Source organism: Scomber japonicus, chromosome 14 (assembly GCF_027409825.1).
Source record: "Scomber japonicus isolate fScoJap1 chromosome 14, fScoJap1.pri, whole genome shotgun sequence".
NCBI classification, from domain to species: Eukaryota; Metazoa; Chordata; class Actinopteri; order Scombriformes; family Scombridae; genus Scomber; species Scomber japonicus.
Window position 1 is genome coordinate 16,456,645 of NC_070591.1, and position 19,957 is coordinate 16,476,601.

Consider the following 19,957-nt stretch of genomic DNA (forward strand, 5'->3'; position numbering starts at 1 on the left):
CATTGTCACCGACGGGCCTATGAGGGCCTGATGAATGAGGGAGCAAGTGTCAGAAACGCCCTTCTACTGCTCCCCCTTCTACTCCTTTAATATCTCCCTAAGCTGCCTGGCTGCATGCCTTCCTATCCTGCTCTTTCTGACCGTTGACACGGCCAATCACAACAGTATTGATAAAAGTTATTGCTAAAAATAGGCCAAGTCTACTTCAGAGAGAGAGAAAGCACTAATGAGAGAAAATTGGTGCAACCAATGGAGTCATGGAAAGGCTGTTAAACTGGAGATGTGGTATGCTGTTCTTAAAGTTCATAACTGTGCTAAACAAGTCTCTTTGCTTTCTCACACTCTCAGCTCTTTCCTCCCATGCGGATGGACCCCCTGCTCTCACCGAGCAAGAGCGAGAGGCGGCGGCAGCGGCAGGGGGGGGGGGTGCCTTTATGGGAAACGTTTGTGACCAGCGTGACAGCTCTGCTTGATGGATGGGCCGCCTCCATCTGGTTGCAGTGCATGTAATAAATATCCATGCTCATGTTTGACCTCTCTCACTTACCAGACACATCTTTCACTTTTGGGACATCCAAGGGGGACTCACAATTATGCTCTGCACTCTCCACTAGCCGGGGTGTGGGGGGATAGCAACTCTGTTTATGGGCCGCAGCCCAAGGGCAAAGAGTCAAAAAAATAGATAGCTGTAAACAATGCTTCTGCCGCCAGGAGAATTCTCCAGCATTCAATAACCTTTAACACCTCCTAAGCCCTCATCTCCCTGAGCTGGTTGCCTGTGCCTCAGAATATGCTGCAGTTCCACACAAACCGCCTCCATCTTTTGACCAGTGATTTAGCTTGGTGTCTAAGCACAGGTCGAAGTATCAAATGCCAGTGCATGTGCAAAACTTATAAAAAAAACTAGTAGTGACAAAAGGGGAGAAATCGGACCAAATAAAATCCAATTTTGCCCTTTTGAATTCGGAGCTCTCTACTGAAAAGATTTAATCATCTATCATATGGAGAAAGGTTATTGTTGAGGGCAACTGGATGTGTTTGAGATTTTCTAAGGTCACACTAGCCTAGTTATGCTCCCACCACTGTTTTCTAATACAGATAGAGAAAATAGCACATTTTCAATAGTCATTACTATTCCTCTTTTACTGCTCATAAACAGCAGTTGGTGTGTTTGCCCTTAACACTGACCCAGTGCATTAGGCTGGTCAGCTACTCAGTAATAGAAACAGATAGGCAGCCATTGGATTTTAATAAACCTGGATAATAATGGGGCTGAAAAGCTGAGTGAATTGTAAAGCAGAAGGCTAATGAAGTGCCTATGTGGGCAGTATGTGAGAAATAACCTATAACCTATTAAGAAACAGCCTAACTCCTTCTGCCAGAGTCCTACCCCCTGATTGAATTAGTGCACTCTTTAATTACTGAGCATCCAAGATGGGAGCTCTGAATCTAATTGAACTTTTTCATGCTTGCTGCACCCCAGCCAAACAATTTGTTCTATAAAAAAATTGAATTAACAGCCTCACTTTGTCTCCTTTCTTTTTCTTTTTTTGCATTGATTTTTATAACATTAGAAGTGTCTCAGGAATTTCCAGGCCGTAAAGAATCAAATCGCACAGCATTATTCACAATAATGCATATGTTATAATCGCAGAGAGAACTTACTTAAAATTCAATCCACTTTGGCATCATTATCATGTATCAACATAATAAATGAGCCCTTCAGAGCATGGTAATTATAATTTGATAAATCATCAGCAGAAAATTAACTGGATGTCAAAACATTCATTGGATAGGGTGATGAATGGAGGATGATTGTGGTGATGAATTGTGTTAATCTGCGCAGTATGAAGCCAGCGAAATGGCTAAGCAGCCCAAGATGGATGGGCCATAGAAGCTGCAAGGTCAGGACACACAACTGCAGAACGGAGGGAAGAAAAAATAGGAGGGAATGAAACAGGGGGAAAAGAAAGGAGGACTCTCTCTCTCTCTCCCTCTCTCTCCCTCTCTGCTGCTCTTTTCTCTCTACTCAGAGCATTATCTGTCTTCTCGCCACAGCAGTTCTTTATATTGGCCTTCGAGCATTTGCATTTTGACAGTGAAGTTGACCCTATAGTCTGTTTTTCTTAAAGAATGAATAAAGTGACAAAGATGATGGTTATGATGATGGTTATGATGATGATGGTTATGATGATGGTTATGATGATGGTGGCGGTGGTGGTACCAACATATAAATAAACATATAAAGATATTTTGTTGCCCTTTGTATGGTCTTAACACAACAATGTTATAATTACATTGAGGTCAATGGCTCACATACAACAGGCTTTTAAAAAAAGGACTTCTTGTAGAGTATTTTTACCTTTATAATATGTTGGGCCTTGGTTCCTACTGGCAGTTATATCCCACCAATTGTGTCTCCTTTTCTCTTTCTCATCGGTGTTCTTCAGGTTTTATTATGTTTGCATTCATAGGGTAACTGCTGGGAATATGATAATTACATTATTGTTAAACTTGTTGGATTGGAAGAATTTGATATCCTATTAGGGATTGTGTCCATATAGCATTTTCTTCTGAGTGCCAGCATCTTTTTTCAGTTATTGTCAATGAGGAAATTGTGTATACGCCACAGCCTAGAGAAAAGGAGCTACACCCAGCATCTTTTTTCCAGTGCTTCTAGTTGAAAATCTCTGAACTTTAAGAAAGGTGCTGGTGATATCACTGTTGCTGCTTTTCAGGCAGCTGATCATGTATTATATGAGACTTGTCAACCTGGTAACTAAGAAATACTATCCTGAGCTTTATGATATGTCAGACAGAAACTATAATAACAAAAAAAAGCTAATTGGTGGGAGCAGATTAGCTGGACACTGAATGTTGTGTGTTGTAAGTTTGTTTTTAGCTGTGTACTCAACCCTGTGTTAGCTAGAATTGTTTTTCTCTGACTGCTAAGTGCTTCATCCCAGCGCTCCCCAGCATCTTGCCAGTGCTTTTCTGCCAGAGAAAAACACTATATGGGCACATGCACTTACTAGGTATACCACTGGTGGTTCAACACCTGTAGACATAAAAATTAGTAGTATAAGAAGTTAAGTCTACCAGTGTGTCCTAAATTGTTGGTTACTTCTAATACAAGGATAAGACATAAAACTAGCCCAATAATAATGGTAGGTATTACATTTTGCTGGCATTAAAATGTACTAATAACTTTGCAAGTATGAACTTGTCAAACAGAAAAATCACTCACAATCTCTTTGTCGTTGGGACTTTGTTGACCTGAATTCTGGTGAAAACCCACTGAATGTGTATTGTCTATGGGACATGAGTGAATGTGCAGGGTATTGGGGGATTCCAGATGACTCATGACTGACCAGCAGTGCAAAAAGGGAGGCATTTTATGCATATTAGGGCAAGATTCTCCTGGAAGTAACATAATACAACTGACGAAGTGGCTTGGTGATGGAGCAGGAAGCTATGGGAAGATGTCCATGGAGGAGAACATAATTGTCACTGTTTTGGGAATTCCACTTTTACACAAACCCTTCCCTACCAGATTACAAGGACAAAAGAAATATTGCACACATTTTCAGAGAAAGTGGTTGGTTGTTTATTTACATAGAGCTGGTTAAGAAATGCTAACAGGCTGCACACTTGTTGACATTGTGACATAAATATTTCGAGGTCCTTGCCCAGTGTAGACACACCCATAGTGATGGGCAACAAGTGGCAGAAGCAATGCTGCACAATTTGTCTCGCTTCCAGTGGCTCTTCACAGTTAAGCCTCTCAGGCTGTGCTCAGGCTGTGTACAGCCTACAATATGCTCCATATTTCAAATCATTACAGTTAAGGGTAGATGAAAGATTGTTAAATTAAGGGTCAGGACTGTGGTTGGGGTTTGGATCTGAAGAAGATGGGAAGATTGAATATGTATGCCTCTGAGAAGATGGAAGGGGGAGAGAGAAAGTGCTGCTACTGAAGCCTCTGAGGGCAAAAAGTATCATGAGTCAGAGTAAAGAAAACATTACAGTTTTGTTAGGGAAGGCTTGGGGTTGATGCCTACCCCAAGCTATAGTTGTGTGACGTGGCATGGCGTGCAAGTCATGGTTCAGTGTTGGATGTTACCTCTTTATTGTTGTTATTATTGTTTATAGTCTTTGATGGGAAAGTATAACCTGGAAATTGGTTTGCTAGCAAGACTATGTTGAAGATGAAGATCTTTAGCCCCATAGATAAGGTGGAATTACTGTAAATATAGCCACTGCACCTCATGCTCAACCATGGAGCCGCTTTATATAGCCTCTGCAACACCTTGACAGAGAAGCATGAATCTGACTTAAACCAGGCATTTTAACTGGGTTTCTCATAATCAGACTACCCCCATGACTATATTAGTCTAATTGATTTATGCTGTTAACATGTGTCAATCGAAAATTCAGGTTATTCAGTTAAGAACACAATTCCCCCATTGATTTAAATGTAGTTACCAACTATTAACTGACTGTTGTGCCTTATTTTAAACTTGAATATATTATTTCGGTGGAAATCATCTTTACTGGTTTTAATATTCAGCTAAAAAAGAGGCACGCAACTTTTTCCATTCTGTAACTATTCCACATTATTATTATTATTATTATTCCACAAGTCTACATAACAAGATATAAAAACTTTATGTCTCACACAAGACCACAATATCATAGCATATTTTCATCAAAAGGTTGTCGAGCTTCTTTCCAGTGGTTAAAACGGAAGGGCCACTGATGATAATGAAGGCCATTTCTACAAATAACAGTAATTACATGTCACCGCTTTTGAAATGTGACAAAGCAGACAATGTTGCTTATATTGAATTCATTATGTTGACAGGCACTTCATCCTTTCATTTATCTTCTATTCGTTATGGCCTGAGTGAACGTGTATAAACTGACAACTACGCTTAATGTTGTTATTCTCCATTTGTGACTTTAGATACCATAGGACATGTTGTTTTGTGTGTGTGTATGTGTGAGTGTGTTAATGTTTGTCCATGTACAAACTTGACTGACCTCAGTGGTAAGTCTTGTACCGTTGTTAAAGTGGCTTCACCATACAGAGATTAAAAGTCCCCCTTCACATTCTGTGTCATTTCTAGCTGGGAAGTATTAATCTCATACTGAGCTTCAGACACCTCTTATCTGGCTGGCAGGTTGACATGTAAGGGGATATTTCGTCTTGATTCCTGCAATGAATGCAGCACACAGGCTATCACTTGGCCCACACTGCATACGGAAGAGGAGAAATCACACCTTTCTTTCTGTGACTTCCATTTTCATTTGTGCTCTCTCCACTCACTCCTTTCTGTCTCTTCTTTTCTCTCTCCTGGAAATTATCACCAGCCATGTCAGGAGCCCTGTTGAATGGAGGAGGAGAAATGTGTCACACTGCCTCTTAAGTTTCTGATTGTCTAAATGACACAGAATATCATCATACTCCTGTCTCCCTTTTTGACACTACAATTACACATAATTCCCTCTGTCATTCACTGTCTCAGGGTTAGCATTTTATATCTTGAACACAGGGTGAGAACATTTACATTTGGAAGCTAGAATAAAAAAAGGTACTGAGAAGTTTGGGTGTATGTGTTACTGTGCATTTTAACCGTGTCCTTGATTTAAATTCACTTTTCAAAACAGGATATAATTTTTTGATGGCTTTTAGATACATATTTTTTTACAAAAACTGAATGGTGTCTGGTTGTACCACAGTTTAACTTAAATACCATATTTAGTTGCATCTAGTGGAACAGACTTTGCGCACATGAAATATAATATTCATAAGTATGTTTTAATTAGCGTATAATCCTGTGGAAATAAGAATTGTTGCTTTTTTGTCACCTTAGAGTGAGCCCTTTATATCTACATGGGAGCAGGTCTACTTGCTCGAAGGACCGCCATGTTGCACCACCATGCTTCAGTATCCCAGAATGGACAAACCAAACCCTGGTTCTAGGGACTACATTTCACATTTTCCATGAGTTTTGCAGCCATTGTAGAATATTCCACAGACTTGGAAGGTGATGCTGGGGGGTATATTCATTTATACACACTGGTCCTTTAAAACACATATTGTAAATCACCTTTCCCCATTATCCTAATGACTCTGTTAACCACCAAACACCTTGTTTCAGCTGATGTAATCAATCAGCATCAGCCACCAAAATAATATTCCTTGATACTACCCTTCAGAAAGTGGGTGTAGTCTGTCCCTCATGACAAAGTGTGCTCAGTGAAAATGGTCTATTATCAAGCCACGTTTTACTCCATCATCTTCGATATTTTTATATGGTCTCCGGTACGTCATCCCATCCTTTTTACCCCCATCCCTCGAGTAAAGTGTTCTTCAAAGGTATATATTTCATTGCAAGCTGACAGCCTTGACACCATAATTGACCTGAGAGCTTCAATCTCACTCTTTTGAAATTCTCCGTTGTAATGTGTGTCAACTAGATAAAATGATTCCCATCTCCACCTTTCTCTGGATTTCCATTTGCAAAGACGGCTAACTGACTGACTGACTGACTGACTGGCATAGAGGCTCCATTATCATTCTGTTTGAATGTCTGTGATCGGGGGGGATGCAAAGCTTCCATTGTTTGAAACAGGTGCTCACACTTAAGTCCTACACATTAGTCAAGCGTGTGGAGCTTTTAGATGGGTTAAATAGTTTGTGATGATGTCGGGATTTGATATTCTTTGTGAATAATTCTTTGCTCTCTCTGACAAACCGCCTAGTCTTTCTGTCAATGTGTCATGGTTTCATGGCGGCCAAATTGGTTTTAGGCTCTCATTAAATTTGCTAATGACCTCCATAATGGTCATATTATTAAACTAGAAATTATAAAGATTGACAATGTAAATTTTAACCTTTGAATATTGTTTCAGCTTAATAGTGGCTGCCAGTTCTGAATTATTCTGAAGTATTCTGCTGATATAAATGACTTTTTTGGTTTGTAGCACACATGTATGAGCCTAGTTGAAGACATGGCCAGAAAAATAGATCTGACCAGGGTTATTTGGTGTGTTCACATATGTATCATATCATATACTATGAGAAGTATTCATCAGATTTCAAGCATATTGGATTTCTTTCCATATTTTTACCCATATTGAATGCTTTCCCCCCCTTTGCTTGCCTTTTTATGATTGTTGCATATGTTTCTCTCTATGTTTTTATCACTCGTATCAAATAGAAAAACCAGAACAGCATTTTTTTCCCCTTCAGATTCCTTCTCTTTTCCTTTTTTTTCTCAATTTCACATGTGGCTATAAAAAGACATGCTCTGTTTTTGTATGCCATGACATATTATTAAGTTTCACGCTTGCTTCGTGAACCTGAGACATATTTTGTGCTTTCCCCCTGGCTAATTGGGAGATTGTTAGGACTGTCTCTATCCAGAGCCTGATGCTGCCAAATGTGTCAATGCGCTGCTATGCTGTTGCTAGACTGCGTGTCTTTTTGTAAGTTTGGGGCATGTTTTTCAGAGCAGTTTATTAGATTAATTAACACTGTATTGACAGATTGTGATATGATTGTGTGATCTCTTCTCACCTTTGGAGACACTGTTTTTTCTTGCTTTGCTTTTTCAACCAAAGTAATCATGAATAAAGGCTCTTTTTTAACAGTTACACTTGGAAAGTAAGAGATAACACTAAAGTGGTATCTCTTTACGTGAAATGGGTCTTTGAGGACCTTACTCTTACAGCAGTGTCCTATGTGTTGAACAAATGTGATCCATGTGTTTATTTTACCTTTGTCCAAGCTTACAAAGTAGAGGGAGGCTTTATGTGACTGAGTAAAAAGGCTTCAGGGGAAGCGGCACTTTTTGGGCTATAGCTAGCTTTAAAGAGGGTCCAGTCCCACTCAGGTTCGCTGGTAAGCCTGTTGGACACCCGGCTTTGTTCCTCTTATAGGCTCCTTATCAGTGGCCTGATGCGGTTGTCCCCTTGCATGTTCCTCTTGTACCTCAGCTGGGCCAATTCGGTGGCCTAAGTGCTCAAATTGAGCCATTTTGTCTCACTTTGAAACAAACTAGGACCCATTATGCGTGTGTTTTTTTTGTGTTTTTTCATACCCCTCCTCCTTGTCTCCTTTCCACATTGGCCTTGGTCTATGTAGTTTGTCACTCCCCCCTGCCTTTCTCTCTGGTCTTAAGTTTGAAGCACTAGCCTTGTGAGGGGTCAGTGTTTCCACTCCAGCAGTGTCAACTTCAATCTGGGGCGATTTGGTGTGAAATGTGTGCCATGGTGTGGGGGCTTGCAGGTCAAAGCCCCAGTAATTGATGTTGCTTATTCATCTGCTTTTCCTTGTCTACTCTCTCCGCAGCACAGCAGCCGTTTTTGTTTGTCTAAATTGTTTGAAGATTTACTGTAGGTCTTAGGGCCCTGAGAAGCATCCCCCTGCTGCACTTTGTCTGTGTTCCTACCTAGCAGGGGGTTCAGCACTGGGGACACACAATGGTGCCCACACAAAAGAGGCTTTCCCCAACACAAGGCCTGGAGGACATCTCATAGCATGACACTGAGCACTGGGGGACACACAATGGCGGAAGCACAAAGGAGGCTTCTCTTAAGACAGGACTCGGAGGACATCTAGCATGACAAGCAGGGCAGCTCTCACTGTAATTAGCCATGGAGCCAGCCTGACCAATGGCCTCATGAGATCAATGAACTATCAGTAAACAGTTTTTAGAAAAACAAAAAGGGAGGAAGATGGCAATTGGCAGAGATTCGGTCTTGTGATGCAACTAAGCAAATGAAAGTGATGCATTATTAGTTGAAGATATGGCTCTACGAAGATAAGACAGCTATGTAAGAATACCAACATCTCTTTCTCCACTGAACTCTTTGTGTCTGCTGATCTTTCTTCCGCTCTGTTCCTTCTGAGGAACGGTACCTGCCAGCTGAAGCGCACGATGAAACTCTGGATCTGTTTAAGCACAAAGAGGAACGTAATGATGGAGCCACATTTAATCTGGCCCCTTCAGCATGTCAGGCGGCTGCATGGGTGGTATGTCCTCCAGGGCCTTTGAAGAGGGGCGATTTAGAGAAGAGATTTGGATCATTACACAATAAAGAACACTTCACAAGTACTGAAGTGAGTTGGAGAAATGACGGTTAATGATGTTGACAGCAATTCACCTCTGCCGAATTACAGAAAGATTTGACTCAACTTGCCTTCTTTAATGAGCCTCACTCTGTAAAGGTAATGGGCCAGCGGTAAGACACGGAAAGAGGCGGGGAGGGGAGACAGTGGGGGAGAAAGTGAAAAGGAGTGGGAGGGATTTATTATTTTTTATTTATTTTATTTTCATGGAATTGCACTGCTGCCCGTGGTTAAAGCTGGGCAGATCACATACCTCCCTTTAAGCTGTCATGTCAGGAACCATAGAAACAGAAAGGCCATCTTTAATAAAGAAAGACTGCCAGTGTTGCCTGATCACAAATCATCATCAAAATGTGTGCATATACTGTAGATAACTTTACAGCTTTGTCTTTATCATTTTAGACTTTTTCCAAAATCATCCTACCCTCTGCTGCAAGAGACCAGCGTATAGTCAACAACTCCTCTAATGTCTGTATCTTGCTTTCACGTATTCTGTAATAGGATAAATAACAGCATGATTGCACTTTCACACTGTGAAGTTTGTCATAATGTAAAGGATGTTCTTCCAATAGGTCTCCTTCATTTACTATGGTTTTCTACTAAGTCTATCTTCTGAATTTGCAGTCTCTCCACTTGATCAAATAACCTTATTTACACAGTTCTGGAGCAAAGACACTGATTCCAGTCTACAGCTCGTTTGCTATTCCTAATCATGCATGTTGTGCAATGTGCAAGTTTGTGACAAAAAGCTTAACTGACAGCGCGACAGTTGATTTGCGGTTCTATTTTTTCCCCACATTTGACTGTCATCCCATCAAAGTAGCATATTTGTCGGTGTCTTTGAGTGTCTCACACTGAATGATAAATATGTACATCCAAACTGGGATTCAGTGCCAATTATGCATTGACAGAGATGTCACAGAGAATGTAACATTTAAATTAAAATGATGGCATTCAATTTCAAACTGCCTTGTGCGGTGACATGTTCTATTATCTTCTTCCATGGTGTAAGACAAGGCAAAAACAACAACGAAAGAAGGAACTATCCCAAAGGTCAAATCAATAACTTTGTAGTTTTTCCACATCTTCTTGTTGACACACCTACATGTCAATCATTAAGCCTATTAATAGGCTTATTAGAGCTAAAACTTTCTCTTACCTCTTATTGTCATGTTGGGGAAAACTCAACATACTTATTACTAGAATGTTTTGAAGTCATTTTACAGCTAGTTGGGTAAACACTATTGAAAGCTACATTGAAAACATGTACTTTGTTAATACACCAATATTGATTTCTATATGATAATCTTGTATCAGCAGTATAAACCTATTTTACCATACAAGGAAGTGTGCAGCAAGCTCCATATCACATGGAGAAGAAATACAAGGCTTGATACTTTAATTGGCAGGAATACTTGTCTAATTATCACTTTTCTGCTTGCTCTCCATGCTGAGATTATGTAATTATCTTTTTGAAACATTGTGGAACGATATTGCTTTTTTGTGTGTCATTTCTGAGACGCCTCTGTACCTGACACTCAGCAAGCCACTTAATAATATGCTAGAAAGGCAGCTAATTATATCGTAATAATGGCTTGATGAAAGCAATAAGGCAGGCCAGTGAATGAATGATAGCACTGTTAGACTGAAGTTGTATCTTTATCTAAAATTATTGGAATCATACCTAACAGGAAGTTATTTTAATTACTAACATGTTTATTAATTATGCCACAATAATTTTGGAGTATTTGCATTTGTTATTGCCCATACTACAGTAAATTATATGTTTCTCTGCAGTGATTCTTTCAGCAAATTGAATCCCTTATCAAGGTAATTACTCCGTGTTTACAAGCCTCCCCCCAAAAGCTAGGATATCCCAATTAAAGTCTACACCTGTTCTATTTGTGGGATTTTTATTTGTTACGTGTGTCATTACATGTTCTCCTGCAGAGTACAGGTTTGTCAGGGGGGAGGAACCACCAGTTAGACCCCTCACTGGGCTTCCAGATTTCATCCTGCTTCTACAAATGTTCCAGGCTGTCTTGTGTCATCTAGTTACACGATCCTTTTTGCAGCAAAGAGGCAGGAACACAGCTGACACACACATCCGCAGGACCTGGGGAGGGGGTAGATGGGTAATCTGATGGAGGGCGCGCCCAAACACCAGCAGCAGCGGCATCAACAGCAGCCGTAGACTGCTTTTGAAACTTTTTAATTAGCACTAATTACCTTTGCAGGAAAATGTTGAGGCTTGAAAGGATTTGTGTCAGCAAATGGGAGATCAAAGATTGTGGTGCTGTGCATTTTAATCTGAACACTGAGGGGTAATGGGGAGCTGTTTGTGTGTTGGAGAGAGGGAAGAAGGCAGAGGGTGAGAGGAGGAAAAGAAGCATCCCAGGTGGTACTTGAGTAGTCTACCTCTTGTAATGCTGTCTACCAATCACACCCCAGGTCCTGTCACATTATGAAATTTCCCACTAATATAAAGACATTAACTTTTTTTTATATTGTTGAACTGAATCATACATAGCTTTCCCTTACTTTGTTCATTTTCTCCTTTATTTGTGTGCATGCATTCCTCAGTGTCAGTATGTGCACACGCGTGTGATTCTGTGTGCGACGCTTCATCAGACTGACAGGCATTTCATAGAGGTGGTTTTTAATGCATGCCTGGACATCACTGTGGCAGGGTCATCCATCAGACTTCAAGACAACATCGATCATTTGCCATGAAGAGAGCGCGGGGTAGTGATTATTTGCTATTAGGTGGATGCTGAGGCATACAAATGGCCGGCAGTTGACAGTTGAACTCACTCAAACGTAATGCGGGTTGGCTCCCCCTCTCAGGCAAATGTTGACAAGCACTGAGCCTGAACACTGTAATGACAGAGCATACAGACAGACAGGGCACTGAGGGATTCTTCCCCGCAGATAGCAGTTTCTATTATTTAATGTGTTGTGCTTTTTATTTCTTTTTCCTTTTCACAAGAGTGCATGAGTTCATTTTCGGTTACACATTCTGTACACATGTATTTTATATTTGTATTGTATTGAGTTGTTTTTTTTAATTCATGAAGAACTGGAAGCACATTTAATGCAATATACCTTGGCTGATTGACCCTGTCACTGTAATTTTACAGTATTATATACACTTGAAGATGTGTGATCCTTTGCAGCATGCATGAGAGCTTGTGTGTGCTTGTTTGTGCCGCATTGATGTCCTCACTGACTGAGATGCCATCAGTGAATTGATTTTCAGCTCCCGCTCACTGAGAGAGGAGGCTGTTTGTCATGTGGATAGACAACTAATCTTTCAATACAAACATTCACAAGACACATCGCCATACTGTGAGCACAGTCCGGTCACTATGAAGAGGGAGGTGTTGAATAGGCTCTGAAGGAGCATGGGTTCACCAACACACTGCTTGCCTCACTTGCCTGATGATATATATCACAATGTAGTGTTGTACATGGGATGCAGCTGTCATTCTGTCTGGCCATGTAACGAACGTCACTTGCGGAAACTTCAAAAGAGACGTCCGCCATTCTGCAGTGATCTCTCCATTTCTCCACAGAGAAAGAGGCAACTCTCCTCTACCTTTCAAACGGGTCGTTGTTGGAGCTTAGACTTCATCCCGGGCCAAACCGGGGTCAAGCAAGGCTTATGAGGTTGGACCTGACATGAATGTCTGTCAAGTCCTTATCCTTGGGCCAGGGTTGATCCAGGGTCATCAATCAGACAGCGATTGGAGGTGCAAGGGGAAACAAGAGGCCAGGTGATGCTGACCTCAGTACAGTGGCTTTGATTTGGTCTGGCTCTGGCTCTGTGTGTGTGTGTGTGTGTGTGTGAATTGACAGGATCAGTCCCTGTCTGATTCACTGTGCTCTCAGCCCCTCTGCCAGCGACAACAATGACATTGAGAGAGAATATTAAGCTCACACTCTCAGCAAGGATATCCATAGGGGTAGTCTATAACTCAGACACTGCAGGGTCCACAGTGGTATTATTATTCAAACACGGAGAAGCCAGCAATAAATGTTCAACAGACATACCATGGTGTAGACGTTTTCAACAATTAAATCTGTACTTTTCACATAATGACCTTGTATAACATGACGTAATAAGCGGTGATGTTTAACTTCTTCATCAACAAAGAACTTTGCTAATGATATTTCACAGATTTCTTCTTGCTTGAATTTGTTTTTCCTCTTTAAAAATATATTTTTGTTTTTCAAGTGATGTAACCCTGTGTAAAGTTCAATCTGGCATGCCACCTCCAATTGACAGCTTTGCAGCTAGTGATGTTTTTTACACATCGGCTATCAGGAGCAAGCAAAGCGCAATATTCAAAACAGATTAAGAGTGAGCCCACATAAAGAAGAGATTTGCTGCCGGCGCCAAATGTACTCTAATGATTTGCATTGCCATTAATAGTAATTTGCAGCTGCCTAGGAGGAGACGTGTAATCCCCTTCCCATGTGTGAATTGACATGTATTCAAGGAAGGCTATGCGAGTCCTGGACGTGTGATCTTTAAATGACTGCCACCTGGGGCCTGGCAATACAGGGAGGGGAGTGCCTCACTGAACAGTGACTGTTTACATGTGAGGGAGAAAGGTGTGAGAATGGGAGAGCTGTGGGGGAGATGTAGACAGATAATGGCAGTCTAATTTGCCATTGCCATCAGAGATGCATGTACAGAGATGTGTATAGGCCATAAAGTGTAGCTGGAGGGAAGAGTGCTGGAACAGACCTGATCAGTACTGTGTGGAGGTGGTAGGAGGGATGTTCAGGGTTTTGAGGGGTTGCAGGGCATTCATTTGCTTTATAGATAATGTCATCTTATTTACCACGAGTTAATCCTGATAGTGTTTTGAAGCTGTATTTTTGGTGTTTTTTGATGTTTATTTGCGTTTTTGTTGCTGGCTGAAGTGATGAAATATAGCTGTGTTGAACTGATGGAGATTTAGTATATCAATATTTTTGCAAATTGTTACCAATGTTGTTACAAGTCAGAATAGTTGTAGTTATTAATGTACCTTTCATACTCACCTCCACCACGCAGTACAAAAACATCAAGTCTTATAAAACATTATTTTTTAAGACATTTAAATAAAGGAGTATCTGTAAACAGGACTGAATGATACAAAATGGTGCACTTTACACTATTACAACAATTAGATTAGTTTAAGATAACCTATTTTTTATTGAAATTGGTTAAATAAATGATTTTAGGGTTTAGGGCCTGATAATAAACTGAATAAGTGACTAATGTTGAAATATATGTTGCAGTGTACAAAGTGCTAAAAATCCATCTGAATATTTCTTGACTATTTCCGGCTGAATTGCTCTCTAGCCTTCCTCCCTCCATTCACCCTTCTTATTAAGTTTATTAAAGCCAGTCCACACACTGGGTTTGCCAGGTCCACTCCCTTCTCCCATTCATTACGGTACCTTATCCTGGCAGGCAATCTGAAGTGTGCTCTGAATAGTCCATTATGCACATATGAAGGCCATCACAGCCCAAGTATTGGTCAATTCATCAAACATTTATCTGTTGCCCTCTGAACAGGACGTCAGTATGCCTGTCACTCTGCAGCTTTGGCTTCTGCCTTTGGAATAACAGTGCATTGCTTTTCTGCACTGGTGCAACCTTTGAGAGAATGTAAGTCCTTTAATTGTGGACCGCAGCTGTGACGACTCTCAAGTGTTTGTGTGTGTGTGTGTGTTTTTAAATATCATTTGACTCCTGAACTTTTTCACTATTGCAATGCTAGCTGCGGGAATGTTGTCTCTCTGATCTCTATCACCACATTGGTGCCAGAAAATGCCTTGAGGTTGTTTTACATTATAGCTCTGTAATGTATATTTGACCAATATGAGGTCTTCAGCATTTCTATGAATTGTCAACTATGATTCATTAAAGCAGAAGTTTCAAAAGCAGCAGACATAAGACAGGAGACTGTGTAACACATGTTAAAGAGCCAAGTCTGCTGTTCTCCATTTTTCATGTGTTGCCTGAGGATATCTGACATGACACTAGTGCACACCATTGGCAGGAGTGACTGACATTTCAGCCAATAACGGTTGAGAGTTTTCTTCCCTCTGTTGTCAAGAGTGGTTTATCAATCACTATGTCTGCATTAGTATTAGTCTATTGATCTGGCAGGGCTGCTCTCTGGGTCAGTGTCTCCCGTCCAGTGTCCTTGTCTGGTTTCTCACTTCCTCCCCTGCTTCCTGTGCTGAGTTTTATGTTCCAGCTAAATATTTGTATTTGTGCTCTGAGTATTTACTATTGTAGACAGGATCTCAGCAGGTTTCATTACATATATGCTTTAGTACTGTATGTAAGCAATGCACACACCGATGCACCCATGGCTGTATGATGTATGAGAGTGAGCTCAAACAAGCAAAATGGTAGTCAAAAGACAGTCTGTATGAAGTATTAGCTCTGACAATTATCTTGACAAGGAGAGGATTCATTGCCTCACCTCGTTAAAGGCATAGTCATCGTCTTTCCCTCGTTCCCTCTTTCTCTCTTGCTAATTAGAGGTTTAAGGAAAAAGCCATTAGATCACCTGATACTACAAGTCATACTTTTCTGAATATGCTGAATGTGTTAGTAACTTTTTTTTCTCCATGCAGATTATTTAAAAAAAATGCTTATTTAATTATTTTTTTATTTTTTTTATTTAAAGGGTTTACTTTATAATATATATATATATATATATATATATATATATATTCTAAATAGAAGCTTATTCTGAAAATGAAATAATTGATTTCACAGCTGACTATGCACATGGACAAATGTGATGTCTAACCATATTAATAAATGTATAAAAATCTGACATAATGGCAGTGATAGTAGTAGTAAATCTGTGAAATAACATTTACCATTGGAGGGGGCATTTTTGACTCAAAGTACATACAGTAATAGTCCAATTTCATAAAATAGTGTTTCAACATTAGAAAAGAAAAAATAAACAGTTTTGATGTATATTTCCTGTAATATGTTTGTGTTGTCTGCGTGTTTTGGCCGAGTTTGCCATGTAGCATTAGGACTAAAGTCAATTAAGCTCATTAGTTTTGTTAAAGTAGTTTTTTTTTAGAAGTAAAGTACTTTTACTGCAGTGCTTAAACTTTGTTAGTTTTCCAAGCCTCACATTAAAGCTAGAAAGCTTATAAAAAGTAATGAAACCAGCTATGGAAATCTGCAAAGAGAGCACAGAAAGCTGGAGAGTATTAGAAGTTCAATCTCTGCACTGTAGTTAATGCTGGATGGGACTCAGTGGCTCTCCCCTGGCTGTGAATTTAACTGATTAAATCAACCAGTGCACGCAGCAGTGGTGACATGAAAACAACAATTAATAAGGCTCCCTCCTGTGCCATGCGGCTCCCTTTAACCGAGCAGCTAATAACATAACCCACAGGACTGCAGCCCATCATACACACATATACACACATGCACGTGTGTGCGTTCGCACGCACACGCACACGCACACACACACACACACACACACACACACACACACACACACACACACACACACATATACACTCACAGGTGGCAATAGTTAGTTAGCAACCTCCGTTGCAAATAAAATAATGTTTATCCAATGCGGTGCACGGTTGTGCCTAGCTACATTAACACAGGTTATACTTGCAGATTAATTGCATGTTTTACTGAATTCCCTGTCAACACAAACACAGTGACTTAATTGTGTTTAAAAGCATACTGTACATTTTATTTCTTATTTGCTAGTCTGGACAAAAGACCCAATCACACTTACAGTATGCTACTGTATTATACTTTTAGATTTTTATTTTATTTATTAGAATATTTTAATTGTATTATTTTTAACAGCTCTATACAGTTAAATACACTGTAGCTCAATGGTTATTTTGCTTTTACAGCTGAGACATACCATGGGGAGAAAAAACAAGCAAACAGAGATGAAATTTCATAAAACTGGCACATCTCCTCATTCATCCATCTTGCCAGCACATTAATCAGACCTGATAAGAGGTTGTCAGCTAGCGACTTTGCCAGCACACTGGCTAGGTGCTGTCAGATTGTTGTTGTGGTTATCGTGTGTGTGTGCGTGCGTGTGTGCGTGCGTGTGTGTGTGTGTGTGTGTGTGTATTTTTGCAAAATGTTGATGTCTTTTGAAATGAGGCAGCATGGTCTGCCTCACTCACAAGACAACAATGAATTGCTGATTTGTTGTTTTCCATCCCTAGAAGATAGTTGCAACATTTTGCTTTGTAGTTCAAAGTTGCTGCCAGTGTGCCTGCTCTGTGCATCTATGTGAGTTGGAGTCCAAGGTGATTGGTCAGAAAAAAACACTGAAACTCAGAGTGGAGAAGATTGTTGGTCTGGATAACTAAAAAATGTATAATAAAAATCATGTGTTTGATAATATTGTTAGCTGACAAAAAACATGATGTTTACTATGTGGGGACAGAGTTCAATTTAGGCTATTCAGCAACTGATTAGCTGTACGAGTCAACATCTTAATAGTCCCATTTCTCTTTCCTTGCTTTGTAAATACTGTATGTAGTTTATTTTTTGTAATGGATGTCACTGTATATTATACACTGTCCCCACACTGTTTACTCCTCTTTACCATCCATTTTCAGATTGTCATGATAAGGGTGCTATATTTACATTGCTCTAAGTTCTGTGCATATTATGGCAGCCATTGACACTCAGCAGATCCAGGGAGGGGCAATAGTTCACGCTGCAGCTGTTTAGACCTGAATTTACCTTGAGTTTGTCATGTATCAAAGTGACACTGTTTTCTTGAATTTATATTTCCATTACTTGATGTCAAGGTTGTCTGCTTTTCAAACTAGATACTTTTCAAATTTAGAGCTTGGCTTAAAGTATTGGTGTAGTCAAATGCATTTGATAATTAGAAATGTTTGAACGTTTGTATAATCTTATCTCTTTATCCATTGCGTGGGTGGGTATGTCATTTAATTGTGTTTTTTTTTTGTTTTTGTGTGTGTGTGTGTGTGTGGTGTGTGTATAACCTGTTGTCTGAGCCGCGAGAAACAGTTCTTGAGAGGTTGACTGTCTGCGTCAAGTTCTGGCAGATTTAAATGTCAATGAAGTCACCTAGGACACTTTAACACGGCATGCTGACAGTGTGAAGGATTAGACGACACACACATTGCCTTTGTGCACCTTCTACGACTTGAACTTTGCAGGGCCCTAACATTACTCCTAACACAACCTTCTATCATTTTTATGCCTGTGTGTGTATGTGTGTGTGTTTGAGAGAGAGAGAGACAGAGATAGAGCGAGAGAGAGAGAGAGAGAGAGAGAGGGGAAGGGAAATAGTTGAGATGACCTTTCACCTCTCTTTGCAATATGTCATAAAAACTAGCGGAAAGGGAGAATTCTTCTTCTTTAAAAAAAAAAAAAAAAAAAGGTCCTCAAGGTCCTTTGATGTTAAAATCTCAACGCTATTGTGGGACAGTTGCAAAAAAAGTTTTCCTTCCATTCCATCTGTGAGTGCGAGTGTATTCCGCTTCCTCTGTGAAAATGATGGATGACAAGTTAAATTTGTGTCTGGGGATTGAAGGTGAACTGTGACAGAGTGATTTGTCTTGGGAATGGAGGGTTAGGGTCAGGCGAAACTGGGCGCCTCAAGGCACAAGACATTGACAAATTCATCCTGCCCGCCGCATTTCTGAAGCCTTTTGTTTTGAATCCTGGCTACTCACAAGTGACCCCCATCCCTCATCCTGCCAGCCGCTGAAGGATGCCTCACCATGCCAGGGGAGCTCAGCACCACTAATTCTTGTCATTCACTTTCCTGACAGGCCCAGACCCATACTCTCCCAGCGTATGAAAGACGGAGGCTGAAATATTTATTTCTGCACAATAACGGCTGACCAGATTTAGAGCCATAACAGTTTTCCTGTTGCCTTATCATTGCAGGTCACTGGCAGGCCTCAAAATGTTCACCGAGCTAGAAGAGCTGGTCGTCGACAACAATTTGCTTGGAAATGACCTCCAGTTGCCCAGGTTACCCAACCTCCACACCCTAACACTTAATAAGAACCAAATATCCTTTCAAACAAATCACTCAGTACCTTTTCTTGTTTTGATAAGGAATGGACACTGCAGACATAGATTCCAAGCATCAGTATGAGAATCACCTGTTTATTTTGCTTTCATTGTTATGTCAATACAATTTCCTTTTCCTTACAATTTCCAGTTTTTAATGGCATGGCTTTTGCAAGGAACACTCTGTGTTGCAAAAGAAAGTGGAAGAACTTGGCTGTCACAGAGCTCCACACAGGAATAGTTTTTGAACCACAGGGACCTCTAGTGGAATCAGATTTAGAGTCAGCATAACAGATGTGTTTTTATTTTAAAGGGAATAAACAATGTTAGATTAAAATTACATCCAAAGAATGAGAGCATTATCTAGTGTATATTATGTGCTGCTTGGTAATATAAAATATTATAAATTACAGAAGAAATTCTCTAAATTAAAAATTTAAATATTATTTATCAGATTAATTTATTGCACTGCTTATTTCACTGAAATTAAATGAGTCAGTTATTTTATTACTCGCTAAAGACACAAGAACGTGCTCACATTTTGGATCATTCATTATAACTGCCCTGTGTGTCCTACTTGCCACCCAGTGTAAACACCTTAAAACCAAAATGCCACACAGCCACCCTAAATTCAAGACACTGACACATTGCGAGGCTGTTTATGATCAGTCAAAAATGTGTGAACTTCCCCTCTAAGCCTCAGAACAGGTTTAGCAATGTGTCCTGTTTTCCTCTGG

The 19,957-nt window shown here is 40.1% G+C and overlaps 1 protein-coding gene across 1 annotated transcript in view; it reads left to right on the forward strand.

Moving 5' to 3' along the window:
* The window catches only part of lrmda (leucine rich melanocyte differentiation associated), a 203,726-nt gene that overhangs the window by 116,257 nt on the left and 67,512 nt on the right, over positions 1-19,957 (forward strand). Inside the window, exon 3 of the mRNA XM_053332914.1 lies at positions 19,092-19,218. Coding sequence (XP_053188889.1) covers positions 19,092-19,218 — 127 coding nt within the window. The remainder of the gene's footprint in view (positions 1-19,091; positions 19,219-19,957) is intronic.